The 17,339-nt window shown below is 40.6% G+C and overlaps 2 protein-coding genes across 2 annotated transcripts in view; both read right to left on the reverse strand.

The window, feature by feature from the left end:
- Window positions 1–6,390, reverse strand: part of camsap2b (calmodulin regulated spectrin-associated protein family, member 2b) — a 33,146-nt gene extending 26,756 nt beyond the window's left edge. The window contains exons 1-2 of the mRNA XM_042428953.1: window positions 5,676–6,390; window positions 145–404 (exon numbers count right to left, since the gene is read on the reverse strand). Of these exons, the coding sequence (XP_042284887.1) occupies window positions 145–404; window positions 5,676–5,814 (399 nt within the window). The 5' untranslated portion in view covers window positions 5,815–6,390. The remainder of the gene's footprint in view (window positions 1–144; window positions 405–5,675) is intronic.
- Window positions 6,391–9,548: 3,158 nt separating this feature from the next.
- On the reverse strand, window positions 9,549–11,484 carry ticam1 (toll-like receptor adaptor molecule 1). The gene has a single exon (XM_042428852.1). It carries the CDS (start codon window positions 11,457–11,459, stop codon window positions 9,741–9,743), a length of 1,719 nt encoding a protein of 572 aa, XP_042284786.1. The 5' UTR covers window positions 11,460–11,484; the 3' UTR covers window positions 9,549–9,740.
- Between the last annotated feature and the right edge of the window lie 5,855 nt (window positions 11,485–17,339).

The following is a 17,339-nucleotide window of genomic DNA, read 5'->3' on the forward strand; positions in this document are numbered from 1 at the left end:
AAGTCTAGGTTTAAAGTCCACACACACATACAGAAACAACTATTAGGCTGAACTGTAAAGGATAAAAGCAGCAGAAAAATCTTCTTTAATATGACTCTATCACCGAATACACTCATGTACTCTGTCAGATACATCTTCACTCACCATGTGTATTGGCGTACTGGTCAGATCTCTCTCAGTCACCAGTCGGTCCTGGTCGGTGACATACAGGCCTTTCTGGGCCAGAGCCTGGATGACAGCGTTGTGTCCCAGTAAAGGTTTGACTGCATCGCTGCGGAGGATCAGGCTTCCTGCGCGGCAGTAGAGCTCTGCAGACTGGAGCAGGCAGGCCACTGGAGGTTTCAGGTGCTCCTGGTTGTACTGGTCCCGGTAAAAGGGCTCCACCAGGTCCTCTGGTACCGCATCTGAGCAGAGAGAAAGACACAAGAGAGGAGAGAGAAGATGGGTTAGGGCTAGTTTTGATCAATGTGCATCTTTTTGAGTCTTTTTTCACTACTGAGCCACCATCAACAACAAAGAAGCAAACAGTGAATGCATGCAGACAATAAAAGAAGCTATGCCACTATTCTTTCTATATTTTTAACAGCCTTTGTTGTTGTTGCTATGGCTTCCTCACATTGTAGCTCAGAGCCTCGCCTTCATGAACACAACCAGCTCAAAGCTTGTACACCACAAAACCTTGTGAACATCATCATCTGCAAAGTAAATTTCAGGCAAACACAGGGGGTTTAGGCCTGTAAGCACACACATCAAATACACAGGGAAGCTAAAGGATGTTTAGCTGCTTAGCCAACACAGATGAGAAGTCCTAAAAGTGCTGTGGATGATATAACAGCTGCTGAGCTTGCATGTCAACAGACCTATCTTGGCAAACTACAGCCACTGATGAAGACCATGTTAACAGCTGAAAGCTCTGGGAAAAAAACTGATCAGTGGGCCTTGAGTTGTCAAAGAAGTAACAAGTCATAAGACAAGCTAATGGTGAGTAGCATTTCACCATTACATGTCATGTGTGTATTTGTTGGTGTTTATCTTACTGGAGATCCACACAGGACAACTGTCTTGTGAGCGTAAAGCCATGGTGTGTGTGTGTGTGTGTGTGTGTGTGTGTGCTAAGTATACTCTGTGTTGGTGGAAGTGTATGTTACAAAGCATGGAGTCACCTCTAATCCTGTTACCTCACCCAGTAAATCTGATTTGAAGAAAATAGCAGGACACACACAGACTTCCAGGACTCATTCAGTCTTTGTTTCTTTTTCTGTCTTCACCATAATGTTGTTGTTAACCACATGTTCTGACTCAAAGCTAAAGTAGACCAGTCATATATCTGTCACTAAACATACAGACTGTATCTATGCACCTCTCCGCCATGTGTATCACTTTAGTCACACAAGACACTTTAATAGGAATGTGTAAGCGTGTAAGTGTATGTATTGTGACACACAACTATGTGCTCCAGTATGAGTGTGTGTATTCCTGGCCTGTGGCGTCATTTCCTCTCTGCCCGCCTCTGAATCACTCTGAGGGAAACAAAGGACACTAAAGGAATCTATCTTAAAGGTGCAGCTTTCTGTTCTTTGATACTCCAGAATAACAACAGTGAATTCAACAACACCACAGATTAAATCAAATGTTTAAAGCTCAGTCCTAAAAAAAAAAAAAAAATCCATTAAGCTTGTGATCAAACCTCGGCAGTTTTCCAGCGGCTGTGGTTAGAGCAGCCTCGCCATGCCCCCACGCTGGGTGATGAAAACAGGCAGATGTTAAACTACTTCAACACCACAAGCCCTCCTGCATCTAGTCACAACTATTAAATTGAACTTTTGTTATTCAGCCTTTAAGAGGACAAAACTTAATTGAAGCAACGTTTGTGCAATCCGTCAGAAACTCTTCACAAAAGCTTTATTTTCAGATAACGGCAGTTTTCATTCACTCCCGAAAGTTCTTTCGTATTTAATCAAATGATCTCTATGCTTAAAGATGAATTAAATCATTTAAAGAATCATTAAAAAGAACACCAGGCTACAACAGCACCGAGAGCAAGTTTTTCTAGAGTTCATGAAAATCTGCCTCGTCAAGGAAAAAACCCTCTCCTTTGTGTTGGCCATCAAAAAGGAAACAGACAGGAAGTAGCTGCCACAGGAAGTCCAGGCATGGAGATGACTGCTCGCCTGGAGACCCCCTGAGATCACAGCTCAGCATACACAACCTCACGATCAGCAGTGTTTATCTCTGCAGGCCTTCTGCTCAGTCAGTGGGCAATGATTTCTGACAGAAATGATTTACTGATTATTTAATTAACTTTAGATTATATGTTGCACATAGTTGCTTGACTGAATATTACTTCAACATTACATTAAAGGTTTCCTGTGGAGTTTTTTAAAAAACTTTAGTAGTGCTATGGAGCAGTTTTAATGAGTAGGGCCCCTTTTTCTTTTTGGATTATGCACACGCACATAGACGCACATAATGCATGCGCACATGGGTGACACGATACACAGTCCCATCAATCATTTTACACTATTCCACTGATCTACAGGTGACTGTAATGTGGTAAGAAACACAGCAATGCACCAACTAAGGCAGAGAAGAAGAAGACTGCAAGCCAGTAAACATAGATGTAAACAATGCAGGATTTAAAATAAGAAAATCTGTTTTGCAGCTGAAGATTTGTAGATTACAAGGATACACACGAGTTTAGGTGAGTAACAGTGAATGTAACCTTTGTTTGTTTGTATACAAGAAAACCACACAGGGCACCTTTAATTTGGCAGCTTGTCCAATGCCACTTACACTTTTTCCCACTACACATCGAGAGCAATATTGGGGTTAAGTATCTTGCTGCCATGTGGACTGGAGAGGTCGGGGATCGAACCAGTAACACTTACAATTAACGGCTGAGTCGACATTGTATGTAGGTTACAAATGATCTTCTTGAAACGAAGTTGCTACATAATGGCTGGTGGTAAATTCATCCATATGCTAAATATGCAACATTAATTTTACTTCTCTATATTCCTTGTATGTTAGTAGACAATATGAGATTTAAATCTCAAAGCGCTGTAACATCTGAAACACAGAGCACAAAACTATGAAAATAACACAGCCACGCTTCAAGGCTGGAGTATGTTTTTATTCAAGCCAATCACTCCACCATCTGACTTCATCCTCGCTAGCTAGAGAGTAGACTCTCTTGGACCTGCATGCTCACTTTTCTGTGCTTTGAGTGATACAGATGCATCACAGCCAGCCATCCGAGGGCATCTGCTGCATGAGCTCACTGAAGAGTTAGTGTTGGGGACACTGGTTACATCACTGATGTGACCTGAATGGTGCAGCTGAGTCCAGCTGGGGGTCATCACGGGGTCTGTGCTGCAACTGATAACATGATATAACCCCTAAGTGTGAACTCAACAACAAATTATAGCTATGATTTTTGTCTGGCAATTCAAAGTCTGATAGTTTCAGCGAAGAACTCATATCACTTTACAAGATCTAAGCCTTTCCATTTGAATAGGCCGACCTGCAATTTGTCAAATATCATTTTAAAGTGACAGATTTGTTTAAATATTCGGTTTGTGACCACAAATTTCTGGTGAATGAACATCCTGAACCACTGGACCAACGCTGAGGCCAGTGACCAGAAACCACCAGTTACATTAGTCTTGAGCAAACTACACAAAAATCAATACTGTTCAATAATTGATTCTTAACAATACTTAAATACATTAGGCTATTAATAGTTACACTAGTGCTGTTGTAGACAACTTTTGTTGGTCCTTTGCTACTATGGTCTCCACTGATCAGGACACACATCAGGAAAAAAGCTGTGGTCTGACATTCATTACACACCAACTCACCACTGTTTATTCACTTTGTGCATGTGGTACATGTTCTTACACACACGTGGTGTATGCAAATTTCAGTACAAACTTTCACTTTTGCTCGTGTTACATCTGAGCACCACCAGATTCAAACCATCGCTCTTACGTCCAAACTAGGCCAGACCAGGCTCTGAGGACTGGTTATGAATTGGGCCACAGTTCTCGGCGGTGCTGGGAGCTGAAACTGTGTCACCGGAGGGACGGAGGGGAAAAAAAAATGCCAGCAGCAGCAGGTCTTGTAGAAGTGAGACAGGCTTTCTCACATGTCGCTGCACTATCTACCTTGCATGTCTCTCCACCATTTCACGCTCTCCGACAATTAAAAACAGAGTCTTGTGCAGCTCTTTTTGGCACATGCTGGTGGATCAATGACTGTGATTCAGAGATCTCTCTTTTGATCTCTGTCTTTCTTTTTCTAGGTTTGTCTGTCGGTGTGGCGGCCACTCAGAGACTCCATCTACTGTACATGGAGGAGCAGCCGTTAAAAGCATTCGTTAGGAGCTGGGGTAACATTCTGGGCTCGGAGCAGGCTGGAATTACTCAGTCTTTATGAGGCCGGGCTGCCAGAGCTGCCTCCAGACCACACTGAGGACAGGAGACAGGCCAGAGCTGGGATACATACATGTGGTCACGCATAAAGAAAAAATATCGACACACAAATCCACATGAAGAAATCAGTCCTGTAGCTGGATGGTTTCCGTTATTACTGACAAGAAAAGCAAAACATTACAGTCAGCAGCCTGTAAGCTGCTACTGTAAAGGGACAGAAAATTAATCAGCAACTGTTTTCCTAATCAATTAATCAATTGAGTCATTTTTAAAAGCAAAAATACCAAACATTTTTTTGGGTTTGGGACTGTTTCTCAGAAAAAAAACGAGCTATTTTGAGCTGTAGGAAAGTGTGATAAGCAGAAGTCACTGTTTTTTTTGACATTTTATCCACCATGAGATTCATCAATTAATTGTTTAGGTCATTTTTTGCATAAATATGCCAAATGTGCACTAGATCCAGATTCTCAGTTGTCAGGATTTGCTATTTTTCTTTGTTTTACCTGAACAGAAACTGAATACTTTTGAGTTTTGGAGTGTTAGTCGAACAAAACAAACACCTCAGGCTTTAGGAGTGTGTAATGGGCATTATTTTCTATTTTCTGTTCTTTTATAGACCAAACGATTTATGGAGAATCCAATCATCTGTAATGAAAACAACCCTTAGTCGCAACCTTAAACTTAAATTACAAATCTTCTCACTGTTGATCAGCTGCCAAACAGTGAAGCGTGACAGCACAGATCTGTAGTCAAGAGTGTCAGCATGCTTGTTACATAATAGGTTTGGCCTGTCTTCTGCAGTGGGGGAATAATTAGCTCTAGACAGGTTAAACCAATAACCCTGCAGTAATGTAGTGGATATGACCTATGACCTCCACGTAAGGACTGCCATATGATAAACAAGGCAGTGTATACAACAGAGACGCATTAATTCAGCCTGAAATACCCAGAGTCCTCTTATAGTTCACATCAGTTTTATATTACTCGCTTTTCATATCATGAAATGAATGTGAATGAATATATTTCTATTTCTGTTTATAATAACAGGCAGGAAAAATGGGCTCAGATGGGTTTGACAGTGAGTGTCAGATTACAGGCGGTTGTTTACAAAATAGTCCAAACCAAACCTCCTGATTCCGACACAACAGCAGGCTACATTATTACACATGTCAGATGATTATCTTAACCGTGTTTCCCACTAATCCAATCCAGAAATAAAAACGATTAGGAGGCGCCACCTACCCGAGCCGAAAGCCTTGGCCACGAGCCACGTCAGGCTGCATGATATCTTGGCCCTGGTAAAGTCATAGTGGTCGAAGCTCTTGATGGCAGGGACTATGAAGGTCCGTCTCATCCCTCTGTCGTCTGCCGCATCTCCCATCTTTTTCTGTCGGGGGGTCCCGCTTGCTTTACACTGCAGCTGGAGGATCAGTCAGCCTGAGGAATTCCTCCTGGCTGCGGATGACATCCCGTCCGGAGGAATTCAATGCAGCAAAATTTCCCCCTTCTCCTGAAAAAAAAAAAAACTAAAAAAAAAAACTTTGCGCGTGGCCTGATGTTGGAGAGCACGACGAGTTGGATACCAAAAGGACGCTCCTAGGTTACATGAACACCATCCTCATCCTCACTTTTTATGTCCTTATGTTTCAGTAATATATCCCCCTAAAAATCCTGACAGCACAGCGCAGTTTAGTGGCAGGATTTCTGAAGATTTCCTCCATTCCCTGACATGATCATCCTCATGTTGCCCGACATAACGGAGCAGCTGTGTGGCAGAGGAGGAGGCTCCGGTCCCGCACCACAGGACAGCTTCACGCACACTCACTGACAAGGATGTTTATGTCCATGTTGTTCTTCTTTTTCTTTTCTAACTGTTTTCCTCTCTGTCCCCCCCTCCTCTCTCTCTCGCTCTCTCTCTCTCCGCGGCGTCTCCTCTGCGCTTTTCCTGCCGCACTGATCGGTGGATGGAGCGCACAGCGCATGCGCGATCCACCCACCCAGTCTATTCAATCCAGGCCGTCTCATATAAATCAAGGTGGAGTTAACTGGCAGCGTGATTTTTGACTCAATCCCAGATGTTTCCATGGAGGAATGGAGAAAGAAAATTCCTCAAACAATAATTCCATGTGACAGCCTCACACTGACAACTCTTCTTCTATAACTGTAGATTCTCACTAAAGTTTTTGGAAAGATTTAGAGGAATATTTAACTGATGTGTTGGACTGATGTTACAGCATTCAATTAAGGAAATACATTGTTGCTTACTTTGAGTCTCACCTCAAAAACGTTATTTTGATTTTACTTCAACATACATAAATTCAGTGGTGGAAAATAACTAAGTACATTTACTCAAGTACTGTACTTGAGTACAATTTTGAGGTACTTGTTCTTTACATGATTATTTCCATTTGATGCTACTTTATACGTCCACTCCACTACATTTCAGAGTGAAATATTGTACTCCACATTTATTTGACAGCTTTAGTAACTTGTCAGATGAAGATTTGACACAGTGGATAATAAAACAAGCTTTTAAAATACAACACATTGTTAAAGATGACACCAGTGGTTTCCAACCTTTTTGGCTTTTGACGTCTTACAAAAAGTAGTGTGTAGTCAGGGTTTAATTTCAGTAGATGTTCAAATGATCCAAAATTTCACCAAAAATCAAAGATTAGATAAAAAGTCCAAAAACTGAAAACAGATTTGTGTATCAGAACTTTGTTTTTTCTTCTTTCGTCTCCCATTGATCATCTCACAACCCCTCAGATTTATCTGGTGACCCTTTGGAGGGGCCCGACCCCTAGATTGGGAACCACTGGACTAGACCAGCTAACTGTATATAAAGTAGTTGAAACTAGCTCCACCTCCAGCAGCTACAACAGTAACATGCTGCTCTAACACTGATGCTTCAGTATTAATAATCTAATGATGTCATATATAATAATTTATCAGTCACAGGGACCAAATGAGTACTTTTACTTTAATACTTTAAGTACATTTTGCTGCTAATACTTATGTACTTTAACTCAATTTTAATGGAGTATTTTTACATTGCTGTATTGGTACTTTTACTTAAGTAAAGAATCTAAATACTTCTTCCACCGCTGCATAAATTCCATAAACATACAATTAAATTTTTTTAGTATTTTTGTTTGACTTATCTCATTATAGGGCTTCTTTAAAATCAATAACCAGTGATAAAAGGTCAAGCGTGTCATTGCCAAAAGTCACATTAAGCCTCTGTTGCATTTTTTTGTTATTTCTTTTCATAGTAAAATATTATTTTTCTTTTTATTATTATCACCCTTTTGTTAGTTGTGATGTCTGATGCTGTATATGAATACTGTTAGAAGAGGTTAAAGATAAAAAATAGGAAGAAATGTTAATTTTAGACTTAAACACAACTGCCACTGATACTACTGAATATTTTTATTTTGCAAGACTTTATACTTTTACCCCACCATGCTTAAGATGGTTCATACTTAACTGACAGCTGTAGGATCCACATTTGATAACCCCCAAATTATTGTTGCCTGGTAGAAATATACTCAACTTTTCAGAGCTACGGAAAACAGCCTTGTTTTTGCTTGAAAACACTACATTTTTACAATATATATAAAGAATATCAGACAGTATTAGGTAATAGTTTTCACAGGTTGAAGAATTTTCTCATCCCACTGATAGATATCAGTGACGTGCACAAATGCTACAAGGCGAGAGCTGAAATTTAAAAGGGGTACCTGCACTGACCTCAGGAGTATGCACAAGCTGTAATAGTCTAGGTTGGATTGAGTTTAAGCTCACACACAAACACACTATAAACAAGACTCAGACCAGCGTGCCAGCCTGACTGATGTACAGACTAATATGCTACACAGCAAGTCGCATCAGCCATGCAAGTAATGTTGCCCTTATGGTAGAAAAAGTAGAAATAAACATGCTTAGTTTTTGCTCCAATGCCACACTCCCGGGGTGCTTCAGCAGAAGTGTGTGAGTTTAACACCCTGGAGGTACTGTGTAAGATGTCAGCTGACATTGACAATCTGTCACATTTAGTGTAGTTTAGATTCACAAACAGCCAGACCTGGCTTCACCTCAACCATTCAAAACATCAGAATACAGTTGACAATAATGACTAATCCTTAAAATTATGTTATGAACACAGCTAGTAAATTATTTTATCTTAATACTAAGTAGGATTTATTGTAGTACTTGTTCACTGTTACTTGTTTGGAAAGTTTGACTGCAGGATAATGGAGTATATTCCTGCTACATCAACTCAAGTAAAAGATCTGAATACCTCTTCCAGCACTGAGTAGATGGAGTAGAAAACAAGCACACACACATGAACTATACAGCAACAGTTATGGAGAGACTTTAGACATCACTAATATAACGTCATAGTCCTACATATGGATGGGACAACAGTAAGAAAAACAATAAAATGTATTTTTAAAGCAAACTTCAAAATTAGGTCACAAAGTGCATCACTAAAAACCTTACATGAGGAGAAAAACTGAAGATATACTAACACATGAAAAATATAGGAAATAATGTGTTTTTAAAGAAGACACTGCAGACGTTAGTTTGATTTCTTCAGCTTGTTTTACTGTTTGTCTTCATTTTCACTCTGACCTACAGAATTAAAAACAACCTGAGAATCCGGAGTCCTTATTGTGAAAAAAAAAAGGTTTATTCCAAATGAGCGGATGAATAGGACACTTGATCTGAGTACAAAAACAGATGATTTGCACTGTACCTTCCCACAATGACTGAAACCTGAAAACACCAACATGAACATTTGAAGAAATAAAGAAAATGATGTGAGCGATTAATATTTCATTAAACTCATACAGCTCTCAGATACCAGAAGAAGTGGTGGCGTTGGATGACACTGCACTTCAGAAGATCCTGTTGGGGTGCAGTGAGGAGTGTGTGACAGCATTGCTCCCTAGTGCCGACAGCGGGTTCATGCAGCTGAAGAGGTCAGGAAGTATAAATCACACATCGGTCAGTAGATGGCAGTCCTCAGCTAATTATTCATCCAAACCTCTGCTGCACAGACTTTCTCTTAAAGTGTTGTATCAAATCATTTAGATGGTATTTAATTGATCTTTTACTTTAAGAGTTTTATTGAATTCTCTTCCATTAACAAGTTTAAATACAATGAAACAATCTGCAATGAAAACCCCACTGTGGCTCTGACATTTTAGTGTTCGGGAAACATGATTATTTCTCTCTTTTTTTTTTTTTTTTACATAAACTCACCCCAGAAAATCAAATTTTTTATTTCCATCTTTGCATTTATTGCTCCTCATCACTCTGAATTGCATCATCTTTTTCTGCACCTCCACCATAATCCACAGTCATTTGAGAGTCATTGCCAATCATAATGTACTTAGCATTTGTAATTTGAATGCTTGGGTGTTGTTGCCGTGCTGATGGGCTGACAAAATTGCAGTCTCGTGCCATTAAAAGGCTCAGTGTCTCCTGCTCTAGCAACTGTGCTGCTTTACACTCTTGGATAAACTGCTTTTGACTCTGGTTTGAACGCTTAAGTGCCTCCTGTCTCTCTATCTGGATTTTCACTCTCTGCTCATCCATCCAAATTCTCTTCTGTTTATCAATTTTTGCTTTAGACAATGTCTTTTGTGTTTTTTTGTCAAAGCTCTTTTTCTCATCGAGTGGAACTAAAGTCTGCAGAACTATGGGTATGCTTTGTTTGGGCATACGGTTCTCCATTGGCAGCAGAGGGATAACAGTGTTGTACTTGTGTTTGTAGTTTATGGAGTTGATGAGGGCAGAGTCTGTCTTCATCTCCAGCAAACGAGTGTTGAAGTTACTGGTGAGCAGCAGAAGGGTAAAAGCTGAGTTGTTGATAGCATCCCCTATACACCTCAAAGTGCTCTTTCCAGGGATGGCAAAGTCCTCAGAGAAAGTAGCACCTTCCCTACCAATGATAGTTTCCAGTTTTTCTTTTATCTTTTCAGCTACTTCTGCATCTTCCTGTGCATGCAGGATAACAAATGCGTAAAATACTTCCTCCTCCTCCTCCTCTTCGGCACCTTTACTTTCATACATCTTGTTTGGTAAAGTCATCTTGGGTGGAGAAATGCTTGTTGCAGTAGGTAGTGAAAATTTTGGTTCAGTGGTTTGGTTTGGACTCTCTTTCTGGTTGCACACCGCTGCAAACGCTGCATCCATCTTTGTGTCTTTAAACAGAGGAGGCTCATTGGATTTAATCTTAGATTCCTCAGGAGCATTTTTCACTTCATTAACAACGACAATGCTTTGTTGGCTTCCTGGTGTTTCTGGAGTTATTTTGTCCTCTTGAAATGTGGCTGTTGGAGGAATGCTTATCTCCAGATGAGTAGGATATGATGGTAGTGAGGAGCTCGCCTGCAGCGGGCTGGGCAGACCACTTTTTGACTGATCCGGAGACAGAACCACTTTTAAAGTTGTATTTCCTTCATCCGGGCTGCTATGAGGATCATGGGAAGACCCCAACTTGAGGTCCCTGAAAGAACACATCCATTCTGCAAACTGGGGCCCACAGACAACTTTAGCTTCGTCTATGAATTGATCATATTCCCGATCCTCACAGTTGCTTGTTTTTTGGCTGTTGGTGGAAAGAGCTCTCTTGTATGCCAGATTTCTTAAAAGTTGATCGCACAGCCTTTGTTCTGACAAAACTTTAAAAATGCGAGCTAAAGCTGCAAGAGATTCTCCTGTGAACTGCTGAGAGTTGCAGTGAACTGCAAAATCTTCTAATTTACCTCCACTCATTTTCCACATTTCAACCAGATGGTTAGCGAGGTGGTTGTCCGTCAGCATCTGGAGTTTGTTCAGGGCCTGCTCCTCTCGCCGAAGAACAATCAGACACAAGGCATGTATGATATTATCTTCAGGAGACTCACCCAGCTGTATTGTCAGGCTTAGCAGTCGCTCCGGAGGCGCCTTGACTAGTATGTCATAGACGTCTCTCAGTCCGGTCCCCTGATTTTCTTGTCCCTCGAGGTTCATTTTCAGTTTTTGTTTTTAACAATCACATTCAATTTTCCAACATCTTCTTGTTTTGTTGTCGAGAGAGATGCACAATTTCATGGACGTCTTTGTTTCTTCAAAGAGATAAAAACAAGCATCAGACATTATGCAGTGAACATATAGGGTCATAACATAATATGCTTTCTATACTTCAGCAGTGTGTTACAAAAAGTAGGAAACATGGTGACCCAAATAAAAGTTAACTAACCAAACTTTATTGTTGCAACAAGATGATTTTCTGACAATCAAAAACTTGATGACAATAACTTACCGGCATGGAGTTCAGGGAGTTCTGTGTTTCCAGCTCAAATAAGGAAGTAACTCATAGTGTCTCCCTTCCAGTGCAGTTCGACTAGTAGGAAACTTTATTTTCTGCACAGGAAGCTCTTAGAGCTCATTTGTTGCTTTAAAACACCACTGAGTGTGTCTTTATAAACTTTTGGCAACAAGTTAACAAGTAACCGTACCTGTGGCAGTTGAAGGCCTCTGCACGCTTGAAACAAGGTTGTAAAAAACATGATGATGATGTCACAAGCTGTGAAGTATGGGAGCCCATGATGGACAAAAGACAAAAGCAGGAAGAAGCATTCATGACTACCAGAAATGTTTGGGGGTTTTTTTGGACCAAATTAACAAAGTTGTACCATCATTAACAGATGTTATTCACAATGCAAACATTCACCAGCACTGCTGTTCACCTCTAGAAGATGTACTTTGTTGACAATATGTTAACTTAATTTCTCAGTGCAAATGTTTTTCAAAAAAAAAGGTGATGATTTTAGCTCTGTGTTCACAATAGGCTTAGAAGAGAGAAGAATTCTGGATTTTCTCCCTCTGTACTGAGAGGCAAGTGTATTTTTATCCACGGAGGAAACCTCCAACCCTGTATTTACCAGGGGTGGGGTCACACTAGGCAGAGTGCAAGCCAACATCAAGTCCCTCAATACAGTGTAGACAGAGAGCCTCTCTGTTCTTAGTGCTGAGTGCAGTCTGATATATTTACTGTACAACCACTTCTGAGGAATTACAGTAACTCTATAGGGGGTGTGGTTTCTATGCCTTCCATAAATATGACTATTGTAGCATTGGTATGTATGTTTCTTTACAGGATGAAATATCACTATTCAGCTGAGCTATATAGCACATGCCACCCAAACCACAGCTCTGTTGTTTTAAGCAGAACCCCCATCTATCGCTAACAGCAAACCTCTCAACTCAACTAACCAGCCATAATAATCACATACATTTCCTTCACACTCTCACACTATATATGCCTTCGTATACCTCCCTCACAAATATACACACACATGCAAACACTTATTCCGCCCCAAACATGAAAGCACTAGCACACAAAAAAACAACACACACACACACATCCACACAGCCTCAGGATCATCCTCAGTCAGTTACATAACGGACTGCCAAACGTCCGTCTTTATTGAGGTCAGTTCTTTTAACGAGAGACACACTCTCCCAGCAGCTGTGTTAGTCAGCCTGGCGGTAAATTGGTCTTCACCTTCAGGCACAAACATATAGTAAGAGGCTCTGTCAGTTCTGCAAATCGTGGCATTGTACAGCTCCAGTTTTTTGTTGTTTTTTAAAAAAATTTTGGTGTTTGAGCAAATGCATTCTGACCTCTGCTTGTTTTTTGGCTGAAATATTACTTTGATTCAGCACAAACACATGCAACTCTTCCTTCACATAGCAGATCACTATGAACTAAAATGCACAGATGTGTGTGTCTGTGCTTGTGTGTGAGGTTGCTGGCCGTGGGAGAGAGCCCTGAGGGAGACACAGAGGGGTCACATATAAGAGGCTTTAGGGCAGACAAGTGAAAAGGAGGCCCTTTCTTGGACAGAGACCACAGATTAGGATGAAAGGCATACGAGTGGGGGATGCTCTCGCTTTTTTTTTTTATCTGTCTCGCTGCATCTCTCTCCCACATTCTGCATCATGTCTATTCAAAATTAGCAAGAAATAAAGAAGAAGACACAAAGAAAGACACAGTGGAAGCTACAGATGGAGAAAGGGAGGTGATACAAAGCCAAATAGATAAGATAGTGAGATAGGGGCAGAGTAAAAGATGTATTGAGACCTTGACAGATCGATAGCCTCTTTAGAATTCAGTTTGTGAGAGGCCGAGAGAGGCCATGCAACGCGCTGCTCTTTTCCCAGCCACTTGATTCGTCACACATGCTAAGAGAATTTAACACACTCACTTCTGGCAGGCAAATATATGCTCCTCACACATGTACATGTGAAGACATACACAGATACAAGGCCGTGCACTCTTTCAATCGAGCGTCCACGCCCACAGTTCAGCCTCTATTGAAACACTGAATGAAACACCTGCACGACAACGGCCACTGCTCTCTGCAGAAACCCAAGAGAAGTTTTCCATAAAGCCATTCACATACATATCCTCTACACTTTTTGTTGAGAAAAAACAAAGTAGCATATAGCTTGAAAATCTTATGCATCAGTGCATTTTGTTCAGATAAGATAAAGGTTATGTATGGATGGATGCAGCTTTAGGAAGCCTACATATATTCGTGTGCTGTGTATCAAAGTAAAAATAACCACGGCTATCACATACTGAGGCTAGTTTATGTTGTTGACAAAGAGGGCAAACAGATCTGAGTTAATGTGACAGTTAACTAGCATTAATTCAGGAGTAAAGGTAAATGAAGCGGGCCTGCGGACACGACAGGGGAGTGCAGTGGGGATGGGAAGATGTGTGTACTGTACCACACTGGACCATGCTTGGGTGAGCATGTAGGCCATGCCAACAACAATGCATAATACAGCCTCTGGTGATGGGGGGATGAATACACACATACACACACACACCTCTCATACACAGACACACACACATAGACATACACTTGCGCAAACACACATACTACAAGCTTGCACGCATGCACAGACATTGACGGTGATGAGGCATGGAGCAGTTTATGCTCATATCAAGAGAAAGTCTTTGATCAGTGTGACAGGAAGGGCACTCGCCCCAAAGGAATTAGACAACTCTTGCCTGGCAAAAGCACATCCATAATAACTCACTGCATTTGCAACAGAGGAGAGAGAATATCTGATATTTAACTTCATTAATATGCTAAATGTATGAATATGATTTGTTCCAGTTCACTGTCCAGAGTAGCATGTCCAGAGTGGCATGATAGCCATAAATAGTAGAATATGCAGAAATTCAGGTTGCATGTATAATCCTCTTAATTTAATAGGTTGTTAATCTGCACAAGCAATTTACATACAGGATTTTAAATTAGCACAGCCGGCCGTTTTTATTTTTCCTGTGTAAAAATAAAAGTTTGTTTTTGATATATTGAGGACTTTATAACAGATTTCAGATTTTGTGTAACTCTGCATTTAGAATCAGACGTTATAGCAGTTTTTTAAATTACAAACACACGCCAAGCACTTTCACGCTCTGCCTGAAACATTTAATATTTACTTAATATTGTCTGTTTATACTTTATTTCTTTGAGGCAATAATTTGTCATTTTGGGAAATACCCTCATTTGCATTTTTGTCAAGAATTAGAGGAGAGGATTTACACTATTGTCACATATACATCAGTTAAATATGGAGCTACAGGCCGGCAACAGCTATCTTAGCTTAGCATAAAGAGGGGAGACAGGGAAAAACAGCTAGCCTGGTCCGATGATAAAAACGGGCTTTACAGGGGGTTTTGCCCAACCAGCGGAGACTTCGGGAACTCCCTTCTCCCTACTTTTTGTATGAATTAAACAAATGAGATACAATATGTTAACTGGTAAGCTTTAAATATGCTGGTATGTGGATTTTGTTACCGTTGGACAGAACCAGGCCAGTTGTTTCTCCCTATTTCCAGTCTTTGTGCTAAGCTAAGCTAACCGTCAGCAGGCTGTAGCTTCATATTTAACAGACAAGTATGATCATAATATTGAGCTTCTCATTTAACTCATGGCAAGAAAGCGTATTTCCCGAAAACCATTCCTTTCTCATTGTCATTGTTTCTTTCCATATTGTTATTCTATTGCTACTTCTCTGTACTCTGTATATACTATATGTCTTTTTTGTCCTGGAAGAGGGTTCCTCTTATGTTGCGCATCATAAAGTTTCTCCCATTTTTCCTTGATAAAAGGGAGTTTTTCCTTAATTGAAATCAAGGGTCTCTGGAGGCTGTCGTGTGTTGTACATATTAAAAAGCCCTCTGAGACAAATCTGGGGTTCTGGGCTATAGAGATAAAATTGTCTTTATTTGACTTGATAAATGTGATTTTAGTCTAATTTTGGCCAATGAGAAGGGTTGTTAGAGGTTATTAAAGTTGTCTACCGAGTCACAGATTCGTAAAGAGAGGAGAAGAGAGGAGAGGAGAGGAGAGGAATTAAAACCTGCATTGTGTCAGACATGAACAGAACTAAAAGAATAAGTGGACCCAATCTGGTTGCACTTGGAGTTAGAATGGCCGCCCATCCAAAAAACCATGCCCAATCCCCCATGTCGCTTTTGTCCATCTCCAAACCCTGCGGATGCTCTGCTTGTGTAGCAGATGCACATAACCAAAGGATGTGAGGCATGAAAGCAATGGGAAATTCATTACATATTCCTACCCCCCTCCGTTCACCATAATCACCACAATTAGCAGACATCTGCAGTGACTCCAAAGCTGGGAGTGTATTCAGGCAATCAGAGCAGCTTCACCGATGGCACTGACTACAGCCCCCTCTGTGATGGGCCTCATCCTGAAGGGAAGCATTCCATTAGAAACTCAGTGATTAATTGAGACAGAGAATTCGCTCCTGGCATCGAGCAAGAATGAAACCCGACAGGAGGCCTCCGTGATGGTAGAGTTGTGCACGGGATTGGTGGTGGTAGTCCGGAGTTGGTGGGGACTGTGCCATACTGTTGATGATGTGAGATAAGGTGTTCACACTGCGGTTTCGTAATTAGCTGTATGAGAACAGTTACCAGACAACAGCTATATGAAGATTTTCTGACCCATCAAGTAAACAAAACCTGTGTGTGTCTAATGACAATCCAGAGTTTATAGCTACTTACCGTTTTGAGGGGGAAAAAGTGATTCCCCCGTTCCATGTTTTTCTTCGTAACAACTGGATATCTAGCTAGATTCCCAAATCCCCCAAAGCACCACAGCACTGTTAGTCATGTGCACGTTACTTAAGTTTGAAGATAAATGTATCTTGTGTGAATGGTTAAACTTTGAAGGAATAGTTTTATATTTTGGGAGCCTCTTTGCTGGGTCAGGTATGGAGATATGAAGCTATATGCAGCAGCGAGTTAGCTAAGCTTAGAATGAAGACTGGAACCAGCTAGCCTCTGAAGCTCACTAATTAACATGCTATATCCCATTTGTTTAATTTGAATAAAAAAAACATTATTCTCAGTTTTATGGGGGCCAAGAAATACTCCAGAATATAACGCCACATAAAACCACAAAGGGTAGGGCTGGGTATTGGTACTTGATACTTTAAAGGTATCGACCAAAATAACCCAGTACCAAGTGGTATCTAAACTTCTCCAGTCAAACGATACCTGAATTTGGTCCTTTTTGTGCCCAGATCAAGTAAAAAATGACTATTTGTATGGTTTTGCTCACAGCCAAACACCACAGCAGCTACAACCCATAAGTCTGTGATGATAATACTTAATTGTACAGTTTTGTACAGTTGTTTCATAAATTTTCGAATAATTTGAACACTTTCAAAATGTATTTGTGTAAAAATCATTTGGATGAGGAGGAGTGGTGGCATTTTACACACTGAATGCTTCTATTCACATGATGGGTATTGAATGAAGTAGAAAAAAAAGATCGACTGAAGTACTCTGTTGGTATT

This window comes from Thunnus maccoyii, chromosome 12 (assembly GCF_910596095.1).
Source record: "Thunnus maccoyii chromosome 12, fThuMac1.1, whole genome shotgun sequence".
NCBI classification, from domain to species: domain Eukaryota; kingdom Metazoa; phylum Chordata; class Actinopteri; order Scombriformes; family Scombridae; genus Thunnus; species Thunnus maccoyii.